At 36.3% G+C, this 20982-nt stretch overlaps 1 protein-coding gene across 5 annotated transcripts in view; it reads left to right on the top strand.

Annotated features, from left to right (window-relative positions):
* Positions 1–20982, top strand: part of SNX14 (sorting nexin 14) — a 56746-nt gene that overhangs the window by 11415 nt on the left and 24349 nt on the right. For 4 of the 5 annotated variants that reach the window (XR_003991811.1, XM_030489343.1, XM_030489344.1 and 1 more), the window contains exons 6-16: positions 2310–2397; positions 6474–6558; positions 8818–8974; positions 9257–9332; positions 10163–10207; positions 10302–10382; positions 10526–10640; positions 12589–12744; positions 13041–13165; positions 13806–13864; positions 17277–17303. Coding sequence is in view for 4 of the 5 variants with exons in the window: in XM_030489343.1 (XP_030345203.1) it covers positions 2310–2397; positions 6474–6558; positions 8818–8974; positions 9257–9332; positions 10163–10207; positions 10302–10382; positions 10526–10640; positions 12589–12744; positions 13041–13165; positions 13806–13864; positions 17277–17303 (1014 nt within the window). In the remaining variant the exon portion in view is untranslated. The remainder of the gene's footprint in view (positions 1–2309; positions 2398–6473; positions 6559–8817; positions 8975–9256; positions 9333–10162; positions 10208–10301; positions 10383–10525; positions 10641–12588; positions 12745–13040; positions 13166–13805; positions 13865–17276; positions 17304–20982) is intronic. The other variant, XM_030489345.1, reaches the window with a different exon arrangement.

The following is a 20982-nucleotide window of genomic DNA, read 5'->3' on the forward strand; positions in this document are numbered from 1 at the left end:
GGGGGGGGGAATCACTTTAGCATTTGTATATGCTTTTCATTTATCCGTAGTTCCCTTAAGATTTTACGTGCAAAAGCAGTTGGGTGTACCTCTTTTGAGACACTAGGCTCAGTAACTGTTTACAATTAACAGATTGAGCCTTTTATTTTTTAGCAAATCTCTCCATTACACTGACAGTTGTGGTTTTAAGTTTTTCCTCAAATTCTGGGGAAGATGCAGCCAATTTTTAAAATGTTTCCAAGCTTCCACTGTGTTACTAGAGATTTGAAATTTTACAGGTTCTTGATGCTTTTTTTTCACTAGTCTTCAGTCTACTTGTGATTAAAAGAATATCTCTGCAAACCTGTGGCGCATTGTGAAAGTACGTGGCATAAGGTCATGTCCAAGTAGAATTAGCCAAGATGCTGGTTATCCAAGTGTCAATAAAATAACAGTTTCTTGGTCCAAATTACTTCATGTATCTTGTTGCCTGTCAAATACTAGTAATACAGTCATACAATTTGCTTGCTACTCCCTTGGCTTCCCTTGACAGTGTGGGTATTTGCTAACCAAATTGCATCTAAAACGTCAGCTGCTGATCTTAAAACAAACCAAATCTTCCCCTACGGTATTCTTATCTGCACGTGATTAGCTGTTGGAAGATGGTTGTATTCCTTATGCCAGGCTGCTTTCTTTGAGGTGCTTTTTTATGCAATTGGTTGCATACTTTGACCATCAGATCACCAAGTATCTGTACCTCACAGTTCATATTCAACATGCATTTGAATGCTGTATATAACCCAAGCTAACATGGCTTAAAAAATTGGATAAATAATGCAAAATGATGTTATAGGCATGAAATTTTTATTTTTCAAATGTACTGTTGTTGCTTGTACTGTTTGTTTTTTTTAAATGCAAATAATATTTGCATTTAAAAACTGTATATGCATGTATGTGCATAAACTCATTACTGAAAACTGTGATGGCATTCACATATGGTCATTAGCTAAAACAGGATCTAATTTTGTGTCCTTACTCAGCTATTATAATGCGGTTTTACTAGTATCTTTGGGCATGTTCTAATGTCCATGTATGTTCAAATGCTGGCAGATTTTTATTCTTTCTGTTGCATTTTGTGGAATGCTGTTATCATGGTCTCTTTTTCCACTCAGTTTAGTTTCAGTTTCTGCATCTAAGACTTAGTGTACTTTCCATTTTCATTCAGTTTCCTAAAAAAGACGTGCAGCTAGGTATTTTTCTTCCTGAGTCAACTTTCAGTATTTTTAATGAAAATTTTTCATTGCACATAATCTATTGCAGCAGCTGGAAACTGGTGAGCCAGATAAAAAGTTTAGATGATATTTTGACATAGCGATTTGTGAATCTTGGAAACAAAGATTTCTTTGTTTCCAAGCAGAAACCATGTTCAATAATTTCAATTTTGTTGCAAGTAGCTATAGGTTGAGGTTCTTGTTTTGTTTTCTTTGTAATTGATGGTTTCATGCTACATAAAAAGTAGATTAACTTTTAAAAAAAGTCATTTGTTGGTTTCCTGTGTTACAATTTCTTTTCTCTTCTAAGAAATGGCAATCTCTGTTTAGACTAGAAATAGACTCAATTTTATATTTACAGGAGAGAATATTATTGTATTAAATGGCATCTAAGTATTAGAACTTGTTGAAAAAATACCCATGAAAGTTTTCTATTGGAAGAGGCTGGGCTGAAATGCAAGGGATGTACCTATTTCATTAAAAGCTACATGAGAATCTACCAATTTTATAGTAAAACTTAAATAGAAGAGTTTTAGACAGATTTGTACTAAAGATTATTTTAAATCTTGGAGCATAGAAGGTCTTGTAGTATGCAATATGGAAAATCCAATTTTGACTAGCTTAACTGGGGTATGTGCTTGCAGAACTCTTGTTCCAAAGGTTTTGCCGATGTTAATTCAATTTCACTTCATGCTACTGAACTAGTAAACATTCACTTATGTGGAAATTAAGTTAAATTTTACTTGGTCAGAATTATGCAGACAGTATATTAGAGCAGGAATTGGTATATAATTCCAATTTACCGACATATTTCTTAAGCCATTGTTCTGTGCACAAACATACTGGGAATGCTGTGTATTGTACTCAAATAGAGGACTGTTTACTCTCTGCCCACACTTGGTAGCTTTCATTTCGGTTAATACCAGTTGAACTGGTTAATACCAGTTGAACATTGAATCTTTTCATTCCCATTTTTAGTAGTGACAAATGTATTGTGGTTGGATTAACGTAATGTATTTTATTCTGTTTTCTTACATGACATGCTTTACAACACTGCAGAAATATTACCGATGATGAATCCTCAGTGGATGAACTGAGAGGCACGTTGCGGTTTTTTGCATCTGTATTAGTTCGGAGAATTCACAAGGTGAGGTGGCTTAAAGGTATTAATGCTGGTTTTCCATCAGAAATAACCGATACCCATTTGTAGCAAGTTCTTTATTTTTTTAAATGGTGATTCCAAAGTCTTACAGAGAGCATAGGCAGTTTCCATCTGAATTTCTTCTTTGAAGTATCTTTCGCTCCTTCGTAAGCTTATTCCTGGTTATAAAATGTCTTTGAAGATTCATCAGTGGAAGTCTTCAACACCTGGTTGGACAGGCTTTGAGCAATCTGCTCTAGTGAAAGATGTCCCTGCCCACAGAAGGGGGTTGGACTAGGTGGTCTTTGAAGGTCCCTTGCAACTCAAACCATTCCATGATTCTTGCAGATGGATGTATTCTTCACACTAGCACAAGGCATTATTAAAACCTTGGGATGATTTAGTGACTTAATACAAGTGGAAACAATTTTGAGAATTACTGAAAAAGAACTATTAGAAACCAGCAGTGTACCTGTCTCATAGCTTCTGCTTGCTTCTTTAAATGCAGACAAGGTCCTTACATTGTTTGTAAAGAATAGACTGCCATTAAGTCAATAGCTTACTATAGGAATTAAAGCAGGTATGGTTCTTACATTAATGTTCTTAAGAAACATTCTGAAGATTAAACATTAAAATTTTTTTTTTGCTGTGTTTAATATATTAGCACATATACTCTCTTTACTGGTAAAGTGCTTCAAGCCTGTATTACAGGAACTGCTTCTAACTTTCTGGCTATTCTAAGCAGAAAGAGTTGCTAACTCAGTTCCCAGATTTATTCAGTCCAGGCCGCTCTGTTGGAGCAACTACCGTAAATGTGTGTCTTTTTTCCCTTCCTTAGTAACGGCAATATTTCCTGAGCTACAAGTTGTACATATACTCTGTCGTGAGTGACTAATAGCCTGATTCTGTCCTTGTTATATATCAAATCCAGATGACTTTCTTGTTTACTCTAACTCATGCATGTTGCTTTTTAAAGCGAACATGGGGGAAGATTAGGAAAAGTCCATATAGCACAGACATTATATAGAGGTGTGAAAGTGAAGTAAATCTTTCAAAGTGAAAATCTAGAGCAAGCTCTTAAAATTTCTTTTGGAGTTGTAATACATGTAGGTGTTAGTTGCATTGTTCGTAGATCCATTGTTGATCCGAAAATGATGTCTCCTCTATTGGTCATGTAATAAAGTATTAATCATGTTATCTCAGATCAGCTATAGCATCTTTAAGTAGAGTGTTAATTTACCACATCTGCTTTTGACAGTAATGAATTAAATGCAGTATCTTAAATCCTCTATCTGGGTAGACAGTATGTGCAACAAAAACTCAAGGTTTGTATAAGTATTAAGCACTGTCAGGGAAACTACAATATAAAGATCATCACAGAAATGAACTTCTCTTTACAAATGTTTAGATTTATTTGTATACGTCCTACGGATTAATTTCTTTTGTCTCTTTGTGTGAAGTGGTACAGGTATCTCAAGCAAAAAGATACTCATAGTAACTTTCTGTTTTGGAACACAATTGAAACTTGGCACGCTCAGCCCTGCAGAGGAGCATGGTGTCTCATGTTATGCTCTAGTTTTCAGCTCATACCTTTTTTTTCCTGCTGAACAAGTGTTTCTGTGTTTGCACGCACCCACATATACATTCACGCAGGCTCAGTTAGTAGCCGTGATGCATATACTACTGAAAATGTGTGTAGAAACCAGGGTTAATATGCAAGTCGCAAATAAAATACTAACTTTTTGTCATTTTAGGAATCCCAATTTAAAGCTTTAGTTGTTAGGTGAAAAGGGTTGTGATGGAGTGTTTTATGGCCTTTCAGCTCTGATACAGCATCTCTTATAACCTCATTTGAGGAGAAATTAATCACTGATTGCAAAATAAAATATTCTTATGCCTTTGCCAAACAGCTGTACTTTGTTTTGGATTTATTACTAAATGCTTGAAAGCAATAGTTCTAGCTAATAAAGATAAATCTTTTAAATCTGGGAATATGTAAGAAAAAAACAGACTCTTTTTATCCTTTTTTAGGTTATATCTATACTTTCTTGCCAAAGAATCTTCTACTTTTGAATTAAAACTTAAAATTGCAAAATACTTAAGTGAAAAGAATTCCTTTGTTTTCTGTTTCAGGCTGCCTAGGTGGATTTTTTGAGGCAGCGTTGTTGAACAAAGTAACAAGCACTTCAGGCCAGTCAGCTCTTCAGCATATGCTGAAATACTTCTGAGTGTGGATTTTCCTTCTTGTGGCCATTTCTGGGTTAGTTATAGGTTTTGAAGGGAAGGCGAAGGATTTCCCTTTGTATGGTGTGCTAGAGGTAGCCCTGTATCTGGTTGAAATTTTTGTCAAAAGTTAATAGTGTCTACTATCATCTTGGTGATAATTTGCTTGCTGTGCTCTTTGACTTACCTCTGCAGGAATAAACAGTCCTCTATTCCTAAACTCTGGATTTACTGAAATTCCTATTGAAATGTGAGTCCCAAAGGACAAGGTTTTCCATTGATGAGCAGGAGCTTCTACTTTCTTGTAGAAAGGAGTTGACCTTAATTTAGCTAGCTGCTTTTAGGCAGTTCTAGTCAATTATACTAGCTTGTCCAGGCTGGCCAGATCAGGTCATAGCTGTGCACCTCAGATATTACAGGGGCATGTGCAGGAATACATGTTGTTTTCCTTGTACAAATGCATAAAACCCCAACTTTTCTCTTGGCTCTGGTGACCTTTGCAATTACACTGTCTCTTTTCTTGTCTGGCAAGAAGCACTTCTGTGCTTCTGTTTCATTACTTAGGGTCATTATTTGACTTAGTATTGAGGAGGGGCAAACTCTATTAGGGAAGAAACTTGTTCAGAGATCTTAAGTTTTGAACATTTGCAACTGTGTATTTCTCTGGAACATCTTTTGCTCTTGCTTAAAATAAAGGGCATGCAAAGTATAAATCAGTTTCCAGGTAAGTTTCTGTGGAAACTACTGCAGCTAATAAAGAAGAATCCTTTGAAACTGTGTAGGCTGTCATTTAGTGACAGTCAGGGACTGACTGGCTGTGGAGAGAAGCTATGCTGCAAAGAACCTGGTCCCATGGTGGACAGTAAGCTGAATATGAGCCAGCAGTGTATCATACAGCATCCTGGGCTGTATGAACAGGAGCAGAGCCAATCGATCAAGGAATTATCTGTCTTTACTTGATGCTCTTTAGACAGCATCTAGGATACTGTATCCAGTTTTGGGCTCCCCATTACAAAAGAGACATTGGTAGGGTGGAGCAAGTTCAACCAAGGGGCTACTGAGATGTTTGGGTTTGGAGCATTTAACTTGTGAGGAGGTAACTGTCAATGCTGGGGTGGGTACAGCCCTGCATACCTTAATCTGAGCTTGCTTTTATGCAGGAGGTTGGGCTAAGACATCATGAGGTCCATTTGTGCCTGAATTGTTCTATAATTCTCTTCTCATTTTCATAGCCATCCAGGCAAATATAAATGCAGGACTCTATTAATACAGTCCTTGATTAAATATGTGCTTTTTATTCAGTTTATGATCACATGGTATGGTTGTTGGCACTAACAGTTGTTTTGACTGAGAAACTCGAATTTTCTTTTGGTTCTGCCATCATCTGAGCTGTGACATTTTTCCTGCACATATAGGGAGAGGATGGTTTCACTTAGCTTTTAGTCCTTGTGGACGTGATTGAGGGTTAAGGTACACAAGTATGAGAAGCAGAGCATAGTTAACTTGCTTTTGTTGGTGGTCAAATATTCATGTAGAACTCTAGGTTTCATATATTGTGACTTGGAAATCAAGCTACATTACTAAATTATTGAAATGGGAGAATCCTAATGGAAACAAGTTGGCAATAAATGTGTTAACAGTATTGTTTATGGCATTTAGTTCTATGTGATGTTATATGCTTTGACCAGAAGAATGAGCGTTGGATCATCTAAAGAATTCGTGGGTTGTTTCTTAAGGGTATATTTTATGGTTACAGTGGGGTCATAAATGCAAATTAATATTTTTGGTAGTTGACTGTAATAAAAAAAAGATAAAAAATCCTAGAACAATTCTTGTTTTATTTTAAAACTATGCTTTAGGTGGATATTCCAACTGTTGTAACAAAGAAAATGCTCAAGGCAGCAATGAAACACATAGAAGTGATAGCCAAGGCCAGGCAGAAAGGTAATGTAAAGACTTCATATGTGGCATTTTCAAAGGGCAAGTATAAATGTTTCTTTATGTATATTTGTAATTATATTTGCTAAATCTTTTCATCCTCACTGCCTTCCCTTTACCAAAAAAAAAAAAAAAAAAAAAAAAAAAAAATCTTTTTGCTTTTTTCTTCTGGAGGTTGCAAAGACAAATAGGGAAAAAGTTACACTACACACAATCGCTAAGTTATTGATTTACATTTCCCCACATTGAAAATGCTAAATTTCTTTCTCTGTATAGTAAACAGGAATGTGTTTGGGGTGTTTTGTTTTTTTTTGTCTATTCAGACCAACTGAGATCATTTAGCAATGCTTGTTGAAGTTTTTCCTCTGTATTCCAGATGAGCAATTATACATGAAAGGATTTGTGCTGTACTGTAACTGTAACTCTTATAGCTAGAATGATTTCACATCTGCACACTAACATGAACAGTTAGTGGAGTTGTTCAGTATGTTGAAAAGTTAAGTTTATGTTTACAAGCCATGGAGAGACTTTGAGCAGTAGCATATTTAATTATTATCCACATAAAAATATCTTCACAAGCCTAATGTAAAAATTATATTAAAACTGCACGTTGAAGGAATATTTAGAAAATAGAATACTTGCTGTTGGAAAATAGTAATCTTTATTCTTTTTTTCACTGGCTGTGTTCCACAGTGCTGTATCTACTAAATGTGGTTTCATTCAACTTTTAAGCATAGATGTTTACTTTAACTGGAGTCATGAACTTTCCTCCCTTCCCTCAAAATGCCTGCTTGATGTCCATAAATATATGCCATTGGTCCTGTGAGTAGCAGGTAATGAATCTCACGAATAACGAGACATAGTGTGATCACGTTAGATGTCTTTTGTGGCACAGCAATTTCAAGATACTAGATTATCTTGCAGCACTGTTTATGCCAAATTTCATATTTCCTTTGATTTCTGCTAAGGAGTTGGAAACACTTTTCTTTAGCAGCAGAGGACTGTATTTTAAATGCACATCATTGGAAATGTAGCCATTTTCTTCAGTGTTTTAAAGGAAAAGACTTGTTCCTGGAGGGCACATATGTGAAGTAGCAGCTGAAAATGTCTTTTAGTAGTGTTTCTAGTAAACATTGCTAAAGCTGCCACCATAATGCATGCATAGTTCAGAGGCAGCTTTCAGACCTTGCTTTGTTTGCTGGTTGAGCCTAGCCTTTTCTGTTTGTTTATTTTCAAAATCCTTTTCAAATTATTGCTTTAAGGAGCATTTCGTTTTTCCTGCTCTTCTTACTCTTACATCTTTTAGTAATTCCTGACTATTTGCACAGCTACCTACATGATTCATTACCTGTCCTTGCCAGAGACCATATTCCTCCTCTCTGCTTTTAAGGACACCAACTAGGCAGATTTATCATGCCGTATACATTCATGTATCCCCCATATCAGCTGGTACTAGTTGTGGTTCTTAGTTGTGAAGGACAAGCTGACAGGCTTCTGTGCTAAATTCAGTATGCTGGAAACAGGTAACAGGTATGTATTCTGCACCTGACCTGTGCCTAGTGTGGTTCTTGGCACAAAGCTGTGCTGGATTGCTAGTGCAGCTAGATGTGATTTATTACAGTTCAGTTCTTGCCTTTGGAAGTGAAAGAATATAACGTTGGTTTTAATTAATATGTATATTTTTTTTAATCTGATAAAGGAGGTATTCTTTCAACTCCATACTGCTGTTCGTAAGAGGGAGCACTCTTTCAGATCAGCATGCTGGTTTTGGTTTGATTTATGCTGTGTTTAAAACATAGGTTCCTCCACGTTTGTTTATAGAAGCAGGAAACATTTAACACGATTGAATAAAAGTCTAAGCTGATTTCAAGCTGTGTTGTAGGCAAGTCAGTAGGTAGAAGCCCAATAAATGGGAGACTGAAGAAGGTCAAGAAAAAAGCAAGCAGAGGCAGACTTTGGGCAATGAAGTTTTTTAGAATAATCAAGATGTTGAATTCCTTCCTCAATAATTATAAATGAGAAAACGTTCTGGAAACTGCAATTGTTTGGTCTAGGAATTCTTATTTCAGTGTGTAGTTTTATTTTTACATACCAGTCTTCAAGGTCTAAGCCAAGGTTCTTTTGTAAAGTTTCAACATTGTATCTCTTTGGCAGTCGTATATGTTCTAGAAGTACTAACTTTTTAGCTCAAATGAAAAGCAGTCGCCTCTTATTTCACAATAAGAAAAAGCTAAAACAACTCATAATGCTGTTTTTTACTTGCAGTAAAAAATGCAGAATTTCTGCAGCAAGCTGCTTTAGAAGAATATGGACCAGAACTCCATGTTGCTTTGAGAAGCCGAAGAGATGAACTTCACTACTTAAGAAAACTTACTGAACTTCTTTTTCCTTATATTTTGCCCCCAAAGTCAACAGAATGCAGGTATGGAAGTTTCTTAGAATTGTATTCTTTAAAGTGTCTGTATACTATGTAGTACAGTAGTTCTGGAGAATGAAAGAATGAACTCCAAAGTCATCCTCCTCACCCCTTCTTATCCCTTTGCTTATAAGTTTTTTTGATTGGTCTTAAAAGTAGCATGCTTTAAGGTATTATTAAATCCTAAAATATTTCCAGGAAAATATAACGGCATTGGAAAATTACGTTATCTAGCATTGGGTTTGATTTTTTTTCCTTTTTTTTTTTTTTTTTCCCCTTCCTTTTCAGATCCCTGGCTCTTCTCATAAGAGAGATTCTGCCTGGTTCCGTTTTCCTTCCTTCAATGGATTTCTTAGCTGATCCTGTAAGACTTTGGAGCATAGGAATAACTTAGTATTACTGTTTTCCTACTAAGTATGTTGTGGTAAAGCAAATGATGCACAATGACTGACTTACTATGCATTTCGAATTCATGTGGCCAGTATTTTTGTTCATGATAGCTGGTTTCAGTACTGAACTAACTAAAATACAGTATTGGCATGATGTCTTAAGTATGTATGTTTAATGAAACAGGACTACAATTCCTGTGAGGTGGGAGAATGCTGTGCCAGTATAAGCTCTTTCAAATTTCTATATCTGCATTTAAACAAAGGCCCAATTACTTGAACTCTAGCTGTATGTATCTTTATAGCAGTCTAAGTAAACTAGCCTTTTTTGCAGCTGTGTTGAAATAATTCTTTTGTCCTCAGTTCTGCAAATAAGAGGGCATTTATTTCTGAAGATGGTACACTGCCATCTTTGATTTTATTTATGCATGTATTTTTAATAGGCAAAACTGCAATACTTAGGAAGGTATCACGTAGCTGCAAGCAGGAGGTACTGTAGCTGTGGAAGTATTAGTAGTTCATTAGATCTGCACTAACAGTAAAAATACTTTGTAAAGCTTTCCTCCACTGGGTAAAGAATGTTTCTATGTAGATCTCTTCAGAAATTCCCTGACTTGGCATATACTTGAAGAAGCTGTTGAAGGTCAATTCTCAAAACACGTGTTCCCAGGCTTTGGTTTTTTGGTTTTTTTTTTTTTTTTTGAAGTATTTGTATACTTATAGGTTTGAACTTGGGCATAACATAGTGAAATGATTTTAATCTAATTTGTTGAGTTTAATATTGATTTTGTATTGTGTTTTCCTGTAGGACACAGTCAACCATTTGCTGCTGATCTTCATTGATGATAGTCCAGTGAGTATGGACAAAATTAAAGCAATAGTAATCTGTTCATCCATTTAGGAAGCTTTCTTACCCAGTTGTCTTTTTGTCTTTTTTTTTCCTGCAGCCTGAGAAAGCAACTGAACCCAGTTCTTCATTGGTTCCATTCCTTCAGAAATTTGCAGAGCCAAGAAATAAAAAACCATCTGTAAGCAAAGGCAACATTTCTTTCCTTTCCTGTTTTGATAAGTGTTTTACTTTACCTGCTGTTTTTGTTCTGCAGCTTTTTGCATTATTTATGTACTCACTGAAAGTTTGAAAACTGACTGACTGCATTTTTAACCTACTAAGGTACTGAAACTGGAGCTAAAGGAGATCAGAGATCAGCAAGACCTTTTATTTCGGTTTATGAACTTTCTGAAACAGGAAGGGGCAGTCCATGTGCTGCAGTTCTGCCTGACTGTAGGTAAGATTGCATATATGTGCTGAGATGTATTTGGCAATCTTTAAAAGATTTAAGAATTTGCAAGTTCAAGTGAACATTCATTTCAGAACTAGACAGCATTGTTAAGCAAGAGATTACCTTTCAGGATGTGTTCACTTACTTCAGTATGCCCTGATCCTTGAATGCTAATCTTGATGTTAATGTTGGTGTGGATTGTAGGTCTTCATTGTATTTCTGGTTTTGATTAAAAGTTGTATGTTTTAAAATAGAATATTCTTAGAAGAAAAAGGTTCTGGCCACTGAAATGAAGTACAGCTGCCTTTTTTTAATACATGGTTGCTGAAGTATTTCTAAAGTGACTGTTCATCACCAGAAGTTTCTCATGTTCTTTTAGCTCTAGAATTCTGATTTCTGTATAGAATAGAAACATAATGGTAACACTGGAGGTCTTGAAACCTTCTATTCTGTAACCTGTACCTTGGTTATGAAGTGTGCATTTGGTTTTACTTTTACACACGTGCCATTTGAAAAGCCTTCTACTTTCCAATTATAAGGTTTTCTGTGAAGTTTCTGTAAATTAGAGTGGTTTATTTCAAGGGGTTTTTTTGTCAACTAGTAGTTAATTACTGACTTATCAAAATAATGTTGTGTTTTGTTTTTAGTAAACATGTATTTCCATATTGCATAGGAAATAATGGGTGTGTCTTCATATTCCAAGCCCATACATATAACAAGAAGATATGAAATTGTTAGACAGACTTTTTCTCATAAAATACTGCATAAATCATTAATCTTTTGAAGAGAAATATGAATAATCTGTGCTGCTTATGTGCTTGTAATCCTTCCAAACATGTTGGCTTTTTGTCAGAAAAGCTCATCTCCTCACTAAAAATCCAACAAAGCAGTTGGTTACCTGTTCAGTGTTGGTGGTACCTCCAGGGGGTTCTAAGCTGACCTTTCTGGAGTTCTATAGAGCTGCTTCCTCTAGCAGGAAGGTTGCTCAGACTGTGGCTGTTGCCTACGATCAGTCTTTTTTTTCTGGGTAAACCTCAGCAGTTTCTTCCTTCTAAACTTCTCTCACATTCTCATAGATGGTAAATCTGTGTATTAGCCTATAAAACAAAGAATGAGATTTAGGGGTCTCAAGTTATGCTGACCCAAACTGTCTCCTGTAGGTGGTTCTTGACTTGATAGAAATATTTTGGGTAAGAAGCACTTTCCAAGGGAAAACAAACAAACAACAAAACAACCAAACCAACAAACGAAAACCCCAAACCAAGCAAACAAAAAAGAATCCAGAAAGATCTTGGTAGATTTTCTCTGAAGAAATTTGGTTTTGTGTATTAATCGAAAAATGAATTAAACACTATCTTCTTTTCCCTTCTTTCAGGCCAGTAGTCATGCTGTTAGTGGGATGGGCCAGTAAATCAAGTAGGATTACACAATAAAATTATGCTGAATAGAATATTTAGTTCTATATATATTCAAATTTAATGTTTTTAAATCATATCTTTAATGGATTTGGTCTTAAGAATGAAATAGCAGAATACGCATATGACTGATATAAAGAGCTATTGGGGCTCTGTGTGTGTTTAGCATGAACTGGAAATCATGCTAAAAGAAAACTAAAATTTACAATTTGGTAATTTAGGAGGAAAAATAATAATTCTTCTAATTCATTCTTATGCCAGGAACAACTTCATGGTTTTATCCTTTCTGTGGTAAGGAATAATTAGTTTTAATTACAATATATTTTTAGTAATAATTTTATGAACAAATCTGAATTATAGTTAATAAGAGGTCAGCTACCTTATTACCTGAGATTGAGATGTCTTATGTTTCTGTTAATTTTAAAGTTTTACAAATTACTGTATCTGATGGAAAATGAGTTGATGTTACAGGTTGCTTTAAGATGCTATTTTTTTGCCAAGTTGATATACAAATGCATTTTCTTTCCTTTACTTCTCAGAGGAATTCAATGACCGAATTTTGCGACCAGAACTATCAGATACTGAAAAGATGTCTCTTCATGAGGAAGTACAGAAAATTTACAAAACTTACTGTTTGGATGAAAGCATTGACAAAATTAGATTTGACCCTTTTATTGTGGAAGAGATTCAAAGAAGTGAGTTTGAATTTGAAAGGAATAATTTACACTGGAATTTAAACAGCAAGCTGTACTAAAGTGAAGATTAATCTATCTAAATATGACCAATCTTTACGTTTGTCATAGTTTTAAAAATTGTTGGCCACTTGCTATATTGTGCTTAGCCCTTGTTTTGTCAGTTTATTTCCATTTTGTCAGACTTACAGTAGCTTGCAAAGCAATCACAAGTTCAGACCAGATAAAAACCAAACTTTATCTGCCTATATATAGATATATCTATTTATATTTGTGATTTTTTTTTTTTTTTTTAATAGTTGCTGAGGGCCCATATATGGATGTTGTGAAACTTCAAACTATGAGGTGTCTTTTTGAAGCTTATGAGCATGTACTTTCTCTACTTGAGAATGTTTTCACTCCTATGTTCTGTCACAGTGATGAGGTATGTGCGGAAGGTTTGAAGAATAGTCTTAAGCTCATTCAAAGCAATTTACTAGGCATTTATGATTTTTCTATGATTGGAAGTTAAAACAATTCCCCACGCTGGTAGCTGCCTAAAGCCTTCTAGTAGGAAACACTTCAAACAGAGGGGTGAGTCTGAATTTGTGTGTGTAAATCAGGTTGAATGTTAAACTTCTCACATTTATTTGAGGCAGAATATATTGACGTGTCTAAGCAATAGGTACTTACTTGGCTTTCTTCTTAATAAAAGTGTATTTCTCAAAATTAGTATTGATGGTAATTTTTGCCATAATAGCTAAAATGCTTCAAATGCTTGATTTTTTTATTTTTTTTTTCCCTAGTGAGGAGGAGACATGGATTTTGGTGCTTAATTTTAGTTTTATTTTTGTTTTCATGTTAATTTTTGAATCCTACAACTGTGTAAAGTAAAATAAATAGTCCTGGGAGCAAGTATTGCAAATTTGGTCTGTCCTTTTCCAGATGAATGTTCTAACTGCTAGATTATGGTCAGCTGACCTTTTACTTCTGTTTTTGTTTCCTGAATTTTGCAATGCCGTTGCATAGTAGCCTTTGCCTCAGTTAGTCCAGTGTTTTCTTTGATACTTTATTTGTTTTTGTAGTACTTCAGACATCTTTTAAGAGGAGCAGAGTCACCAACACGCAATTCAAAGTTTAACAGGTGGGTATAAATAACAAAGTTTAACAGAATCTTTAGGCAGTTTTTTGGTTTTTAGTTAAACCAAAACTTTGGTTTTAGTTAAACCATAGGAATTTTGCTACTGCCTGATACCAATTTGACTAAATTTTTAGCTCTACCTTACTTTTTAAATGGACAAATTATATACTAAAGGAACAAGCATTATTATATAAGATGTCTCTTCTCTTTAAAGTGTTTTACATTAAAGAATTTAAAATGAGATTAAGACCTCAACATTTGAAAAGAGGGGAGGGAAAAACAAATGGACAGTGAGAATAAGATAACTTGGGAATAAAGTGGTGATTTAATTGGCTGTATATATATAATACCATTTTGTTGGTGCAGACCTGGGTGATCTTGGATTTTGGGTTTTACAGGGATATGTACAGTGTACCCTGCATCTAGCCAACCTGGTTGTGCAATGGGAATCTCCCGTTGTTGTAACAAGGAGGATTGTCTGTCAACTCATTCATTGCACAAGTGTCATGTCAGAAGCCTTGTTTCTGGGTTTGGTCTATGTACTTATAGACCACCTTCAGGCTCCTTAGGGACTGTGGAGAAGAGGAGAATCTCCTGTGGTATGGATGGGTGATCTTTTGCTTTGGGGTTGGGTTGAGTAAGCTTGAGGTCTCATCATTTCTTGTCTTTCATCTTATGCTGGATGGCTCAGTCAGACTAGCCCCACTGATTTGCTCTTACAGTCTAGCCAAAAGACGGAAAAGTTCAGTGAGAAAGTCTTTAATTTGGATACGCTTTCTTTCTTGGTATCAAATAAGATCCATGGTACTTTAGAAAATGCTGTTGTTTATCATCTTAGATTATTCTTCTAGAGGAGTAACAGCAATTAATTTAACTTTTTCTAGTAGAGCCCTCTTGATTTGCAGCCTCCTGTGAGGCTTGTTATTGTGAGATCCTTTTCTCTCCTGCTAATATTCTTCAAAAACTACATGATTGTTCTCTTTAATATATCTCCATTGATAGCATCTATTATGTAGTCTTTATCGTTTTTGGAGATCCAGGACTCAAGCTTTGGTGTAGTGCTTTCTCAGTTTGGTGCTGACCAGCTTGTTTCTTAGCAAAGGGGCATAGAAGGCAGCTAGACCAAACTGCATTTCTCCTCTCTGTGGTACTCCATTAGGAATGGTGACCTTAAAACACACTCCAGCTTCTGTTGAAGATAGCTACAGATTTTCATCCAGACCTTTAAATCTGCCTTCTGGTATCTTTCCCCAAACTGTTCATGTCAAAGGCTGAAAGTATCCTGTCATACACTTCTTAAATCATGTTAAAGTATGAAAAGATTAAGGCCACCTCCCTGGTGCTTTGCTTTCCAAACCAGAAAGGGTGAAATTACAGGCAGTCTCTACCTGGAGTTTTTGAAATACATCTCTGGCTACAAAATAAGCAAATTTTGAAAATGTATCTGGTTTACATTTTAGAACAATTTGAATGCCCTGACTATATATGCTGGCTTATGATATGAGATACTGTATGTTCCTGAAGTGGTGCCTCAGTGATTATTTCCATGAAACAGACATCCTATCTGAGGTCATAGGCAAGTAGTTTGCCTGTTTGCCTGTTGCTTTGGTGTTTCCCTCAGCAGAATCTGGTACAGAGTCGCTGCCAAGGGAAAAAATTTAAAAAAAGAGTTACTTACAGAATTATTCCAGATGCTATCCACATGCATATACCTTATCCTGCGTCTCTTCCCTATTCTAGTATTAGTTCCAGTTGAGAGAAATTATATGCAAAAAGTTTTTTGTTTTTCATATCTTTGATACTTTGGTAGGGGTACTGTGAGTGTAACTGCTGGTTAAAAAGTCAAATCAACTAGTAGATAAAAGATCCATGTGAAATGTACATGTGGGTAATCTGTTGAAAGATTTCTCTTATTGCAAGACAAGAAAATTACAGAGCAGTTACAAGTGGGAAGGTAGGGAAGAAGTGACAATCAGTGTGTAATTTCTTGTTTGAATCACTTCTCTGAACTGTACAAAATAATCATAGCTTTTTGTGTACAGATAGGACACATAATGTGCTATGAAAACTCCCAAGGGACATGAGAAGTCCCAAGTATTTCTGGAGTGTAAAGAAGCCACATTGAGGATATTCTGGGAACTTGATAGCTAGCTGTGGCTGTCAACAGTTTAACTCCATAACTGATATTTTCCACCTCATGTTTAATGTGTGTGGCCAATTAAAACTGATGTTTTAAATTCCAATTCTGGTGACTTCATTTTGGGTATGTGGAGGAGAGGACAAGAATTCCCTCTCTCTTATTAATGTATTTATAATACATTACTACATTACTTAAAGGTATTCTGTATTGGAAGTCTAACAAAAGAAAAAAGAAAAGCCATTATATGATATCAACTCTCAGATTTCTGGACGGCTGTATATCTGCCTTTTTTTACTACACATCGTCACTACATATAGAAATAGATGCATCCTCATTTGTTGTCATTGGGATGGTAATAACATTCAAACAAATAAAGGACAAAGTAGAAAAGATATTAACAATTTTGGGGTGGTTAGGAGTAAACCCTGCAGAATTTAAGTCTGTACAAACCGTTGTGCGCAATGTAATTGAGGGTCACCATCAGTTCCAAGTTGGTAGGTTATGTTTCCAGCTTCACAGTTAACATGACTAGAGACCCTGTAAGATTCCTTAGAATTAGTTCCTGTTGTAAAACAAAATCTTAAAACTTGAATATTTTAATCCCGTATCAGTTTATCCCAAATTCAGTAGCTCCAGTCAGTTAAAATCATGTGTGCGGTGACTGTGTTTATGGTTAATCCATTTAAACATCTTGATTGGAATTATCGAGTTGATGGCTGAGGCATTGGTTCTGTGTACCAGGTTATGTAGAATGCCAAAAATACATGACAGTTCTTAAAAGCTGTGAAATAATAATGAAAAAGATATTTTAATAGTGGTTTTTACTATATTTAATACAGGGGGTGGTGGTATTAAATAAAATAAGTCCCCAGCCTTTTCTTCATATTGGCCAAATGAACTAGATTCCTACATGACATCCGAACATAGGTTATAGAAAAAGTTAGCTGACTGTTTGGCACTACTGTAACAATGAAAGCCATTCTCTATAAAATCGTAGCCACTTGTGCTGAATGTCAGTGAAGACCTGAACATGTCCAGTAATGGTGGCTTTTGAATTCAAAGGCCAAGATTGTGGTGATGAAATGTGCAGGTACTGTTCACTTTTCATTTGTTAGGATTTAGGTCAGGAACGAATTGTACCATGTTTTTTACTAATCTGTAACAATGGTTGAAGCCTATTCAGTTTTGTTAGGATAGGTCTGTCAAATTTGGTTTTTTTTCTTTAATGTTATTTTCTCCTGGGCTCTGAGGTAATTTATGTGCCTGTTGTTGCAGAAGTAGCCTGAGTTTGGATGACTTCCGGTAAGTCAATCTAACGCTCAATAAATGTTGTGTGTTAGTTATGCTGCATCTATCATGACTGCATCACACAGCCTTTACAACAGTAATTACCTGTCCATTTTATTTGTAAAAACACATGTGAATGTCTTCTCTGGACTAAACTGCATTTCTCTCCACAATAAGATTTACTTCCCATGTCCTCTTCACAAATATTTAGAAATTGCTTGATTACTAATTTTACAAGCTTGCAATGTATTAATGCTGTTTGCTGTTAATGATTTGTCTGTTGTTATTAGCTTTGGAATGTATTTGCATAACTTGAAGTTGGTTTTGTTTTTTTTTTTTTGCCTATGACTGCTAACTCCTCCAAAATTTCATTTTACACCATGTCATGTTTCCAGATGCTGTTTGAGGTTTTATCCACTTAACTGCTTGTTGCACAGCTGTATACAGGGTGTTCATTGCCTAACGTTGCACGCAAATATAAACATTCTATGAATATTTTCAAGCACTCAAAACCAGCAATTCCGCAGATTAGTTGTCTCTGCAGCTCTTCTTGTGACTGTTGCAAGTTTGATTACAACTTATGCTATTTTTTTTAATAATATATTCTGGGTACTCTGTGATCAGTCATTAATGTCTTAATAACTGTTCAGTGGTTTGTTTTATCATTATTCATGCCTCTTTAAATACATGCTATCCAAACTCAGAAAACAATGTTTTCATTATGGGCTTTCCCTTAGAATTTATCAGAGCATCAGTATTATGTGTATTACTTGTACCATTCTCGAGTCTTAAGGGAAATTTATCAACTTCATTTTGCAGGTTAGGAGTCAAGGTATGGAGACATTTTTTATCTTTTGTGTGCCAGTTTGGAGTATTGAGTTATAACTTGCTAGATTGTTGAGCAGTAAAGAGTACTTGAGATACAAGTGCAGTTCATCGATTTGTTTATTTATTTATTTATTTATTTTTTAAGTGCAGCTCTCTACGCTCAGCATTTGTCCTAATTGGGTGTAGAAGTTTTAGCAAAAAGAAAATAGCACTCTGGCTTCACATGCATGTAAATGTCTAGCTTGTCTGATACATACAACTCATCTGGTACTTCTTGACCCGCAGAGGTTCACCACAGCATTCTTCAGCTGCATAGCCCTGGCTGATCACTTGCAAAGAACTGTTCAGTGCACTGAATGAGGCAGAGATCCTGTGGGAAAATTATTTTGCAACCTTCCACAATTAAAGAATGCCACAATGTATAGTGGCACTAATGCAATCTGTGGTCTGCAATTCCCAGCTATAGACTGAACAACAATTGTAATTTTTTCATAAGTATGTGTGACTTCTGAAGTGTTTAAAACCAAAAACAAAAAACAAAACAAAAAAAAAACCCAAAAAAACCCCCCAAGAAAAAAGTATTCCAATCTCTTGTTACATCATTGATCAGGAATATTGTAGCCTGTACACTCTCCACTCAGGGCCCTGCCAAGAAAGCAACTATAGAATTATGGTCTAATAATGCTGTTACTTGGATCAGCACTAGAGGGAGTGTGATATGAGTTTTGTATATATCTTTGTTGACGGTAGTGGTTGACAGGTCTTGGAAAGACTTGGTCTCTATTCTAAACTGGCCGCCTCCTCTCCTCTTTCTTCCCTCATGTCGTGAACCTGACCATATCCTGTTCCCATCTCTTCCCTTCTTCCTAGCCTCAAGTTCTTTCACCCATTTCTGCTTAGCCAGTGAATATATTAGATTTTCATCTTGATAGCTTTTTTTGGTATATCTTGTTTTCTCTTGTTCAGCTTCTTAAAAATTTTGATCACCCTGTTGTCTATCTCTGTTAACAGCCACGGATTTTTTTCCATGCTTATCTAATGTGGTTTGCTCTGTGTACTTGCCCAAGGATTTTTGCCAAACCAGTCCTATTTTCTTTCCATATGTTGTCCAGCATGTGTCTTCTTATTCACCAGTGTTTGTTCTGAGTTTGTCTCCCTCTGTGAAGAGAATGCCATCCTTGTTTGTCACTTTATACCTGTTTCAGTTTAGTGATTGCTGTTTCATTAGGTGAAATCTTTAGGCTCAGCACTGGGTCAAGAAAGGGCGGTTTCTAGCTCTCACATTGAGTCCTAGCCCAGTATATTTCAGTGCTGCGGTTAGTCAACAGCTATATTCTGCCTTTAGCTGGAGCATGATCAGTTCAGTAAATAACTGATCTGAGCCTGGAGTACTCTTACCAAATCTTTGAGCTTGTGCAGATTAATGTTTTTGGTCAAAACCTTGAGAACTGTTTTGACCAGATTTTCACAGGAATGATGAAAACTTCTTCAAGAGTCAAGCCAGAAGTCTGAAGAATTAACCTACTTGAAAAGCTGTCTGGTTTTGTCTGAATAAGGTTTGTGTTTTGCTAGCTCAGTGTTTAAGCTCTAGAACAATATCCTTCAGAGATTTCCTTGTCTCTAAACTGGAGAGACATTAATTTGATGGATGGACCACCTGGTGGAAAAAGAATTGGCTGCGTGGCTGCACATGAAGAGTTGTGGTCAACGGTTCAGTGTCCAGTTGGAGACCAGTAACGAGTGGTGTCCCTCAGGGGTTGGTGTTGGGACCAATCCTGTTCAGTATCTTTGTTGGCAACATGAACAGTGGGATTGATTGCACCCTCAGCAAGTTTGCTGATGGCACTAAGCTGTGTGGTTCGGTTGACATGCTGGAGGGAAGGGATGCCATCCAGAGGGACCTTGACATGCTTGAGAGGTGGGCCAGTGCCAACCTCATGAAGTTCAACCAAGCCAGGTGCAAGGTCCTACACCTGGGTCGGGGCAATCCCAGGCACTGCTACAGGTTGGGTGGAGAAGAGATTTAGAGCAGCCCTGCAGAGAAGGACTTGGGAGTGTTGGTTGATGAGAAGCTTAACATGAGCTGGCTTCAGTGTGTGCTTGCAGCCCAGAAAGCCAACCGTATCCTGGGCTGCATCAAAACAAGCGTGACCAGCAGGTCGAAGGAGGTGATCCTGCCCCTCTACTCTGCTCTCGTGAGACCTCACTGGGAGTACTGTGTACAGTTCTGGTGTCCTCCACATAAGAAGGACATAGAGCTGTTGGAGCAAGTCCAGAGGAGGGCCACGAGGAGACGGGATGGAAGTAGATGATCTTAAGGCCCTTTCCAGTCCTAACCATTCTGTGATTCTATGAATATTGAGGTAGGTCCTCACTATGTAGAAGTTCAGTTCAGCGCAGTAAAGTGTAGAAGAAGTTGTTTAAAAATTGAGTAAAATTGTTCAAACATGGATTTAGACTACAAACAGCCAAGCAACCTTATCTTTGCTTAGCAGAGATGAATAAGATAGATGGTGCCTGTTTGCTTTGGATGGAGCTGATAATATATGAGACCGGAAAAGCAAAAGATTTGGTAACAGTGGATTATTTACACAAGTTTAGTCATGTATACAATCCGGGTAAAACTGTAAACAGGAAGATCGTTGGGAACATGCACATGCACATGCACATTTTGAGTCAGCAGCTGATGTTGTCAGCATGGTTTTATGGGCGATGAAGATGCTTTACCTGTTGGTCCTTGCTGTTCTATTGGTACTACTGTTCAGTTGTTAGTAACTTTTTTGTTTTAAATGGAAAAGAAACGCTTAGGAGATTTTTTTCTTCTAAAGTACAAATTGTGCTTTTCATCTTAGTAGTCTATCAAGTT

This window comes from Strigops habroptila, chromosome 6 (assembly GCF_004027225.2).
Source record: "Strigops habroptila isolate Jane chromosome 6, bStrHab1.2.pri, whole genome shotgun sequence".
Classification (NCBI taxonomy): Eukaryota; Metazoa; Chordata; class Aves; order Psittaciformes; family Psittacidae; genus Strigops; species Strigops habroptila.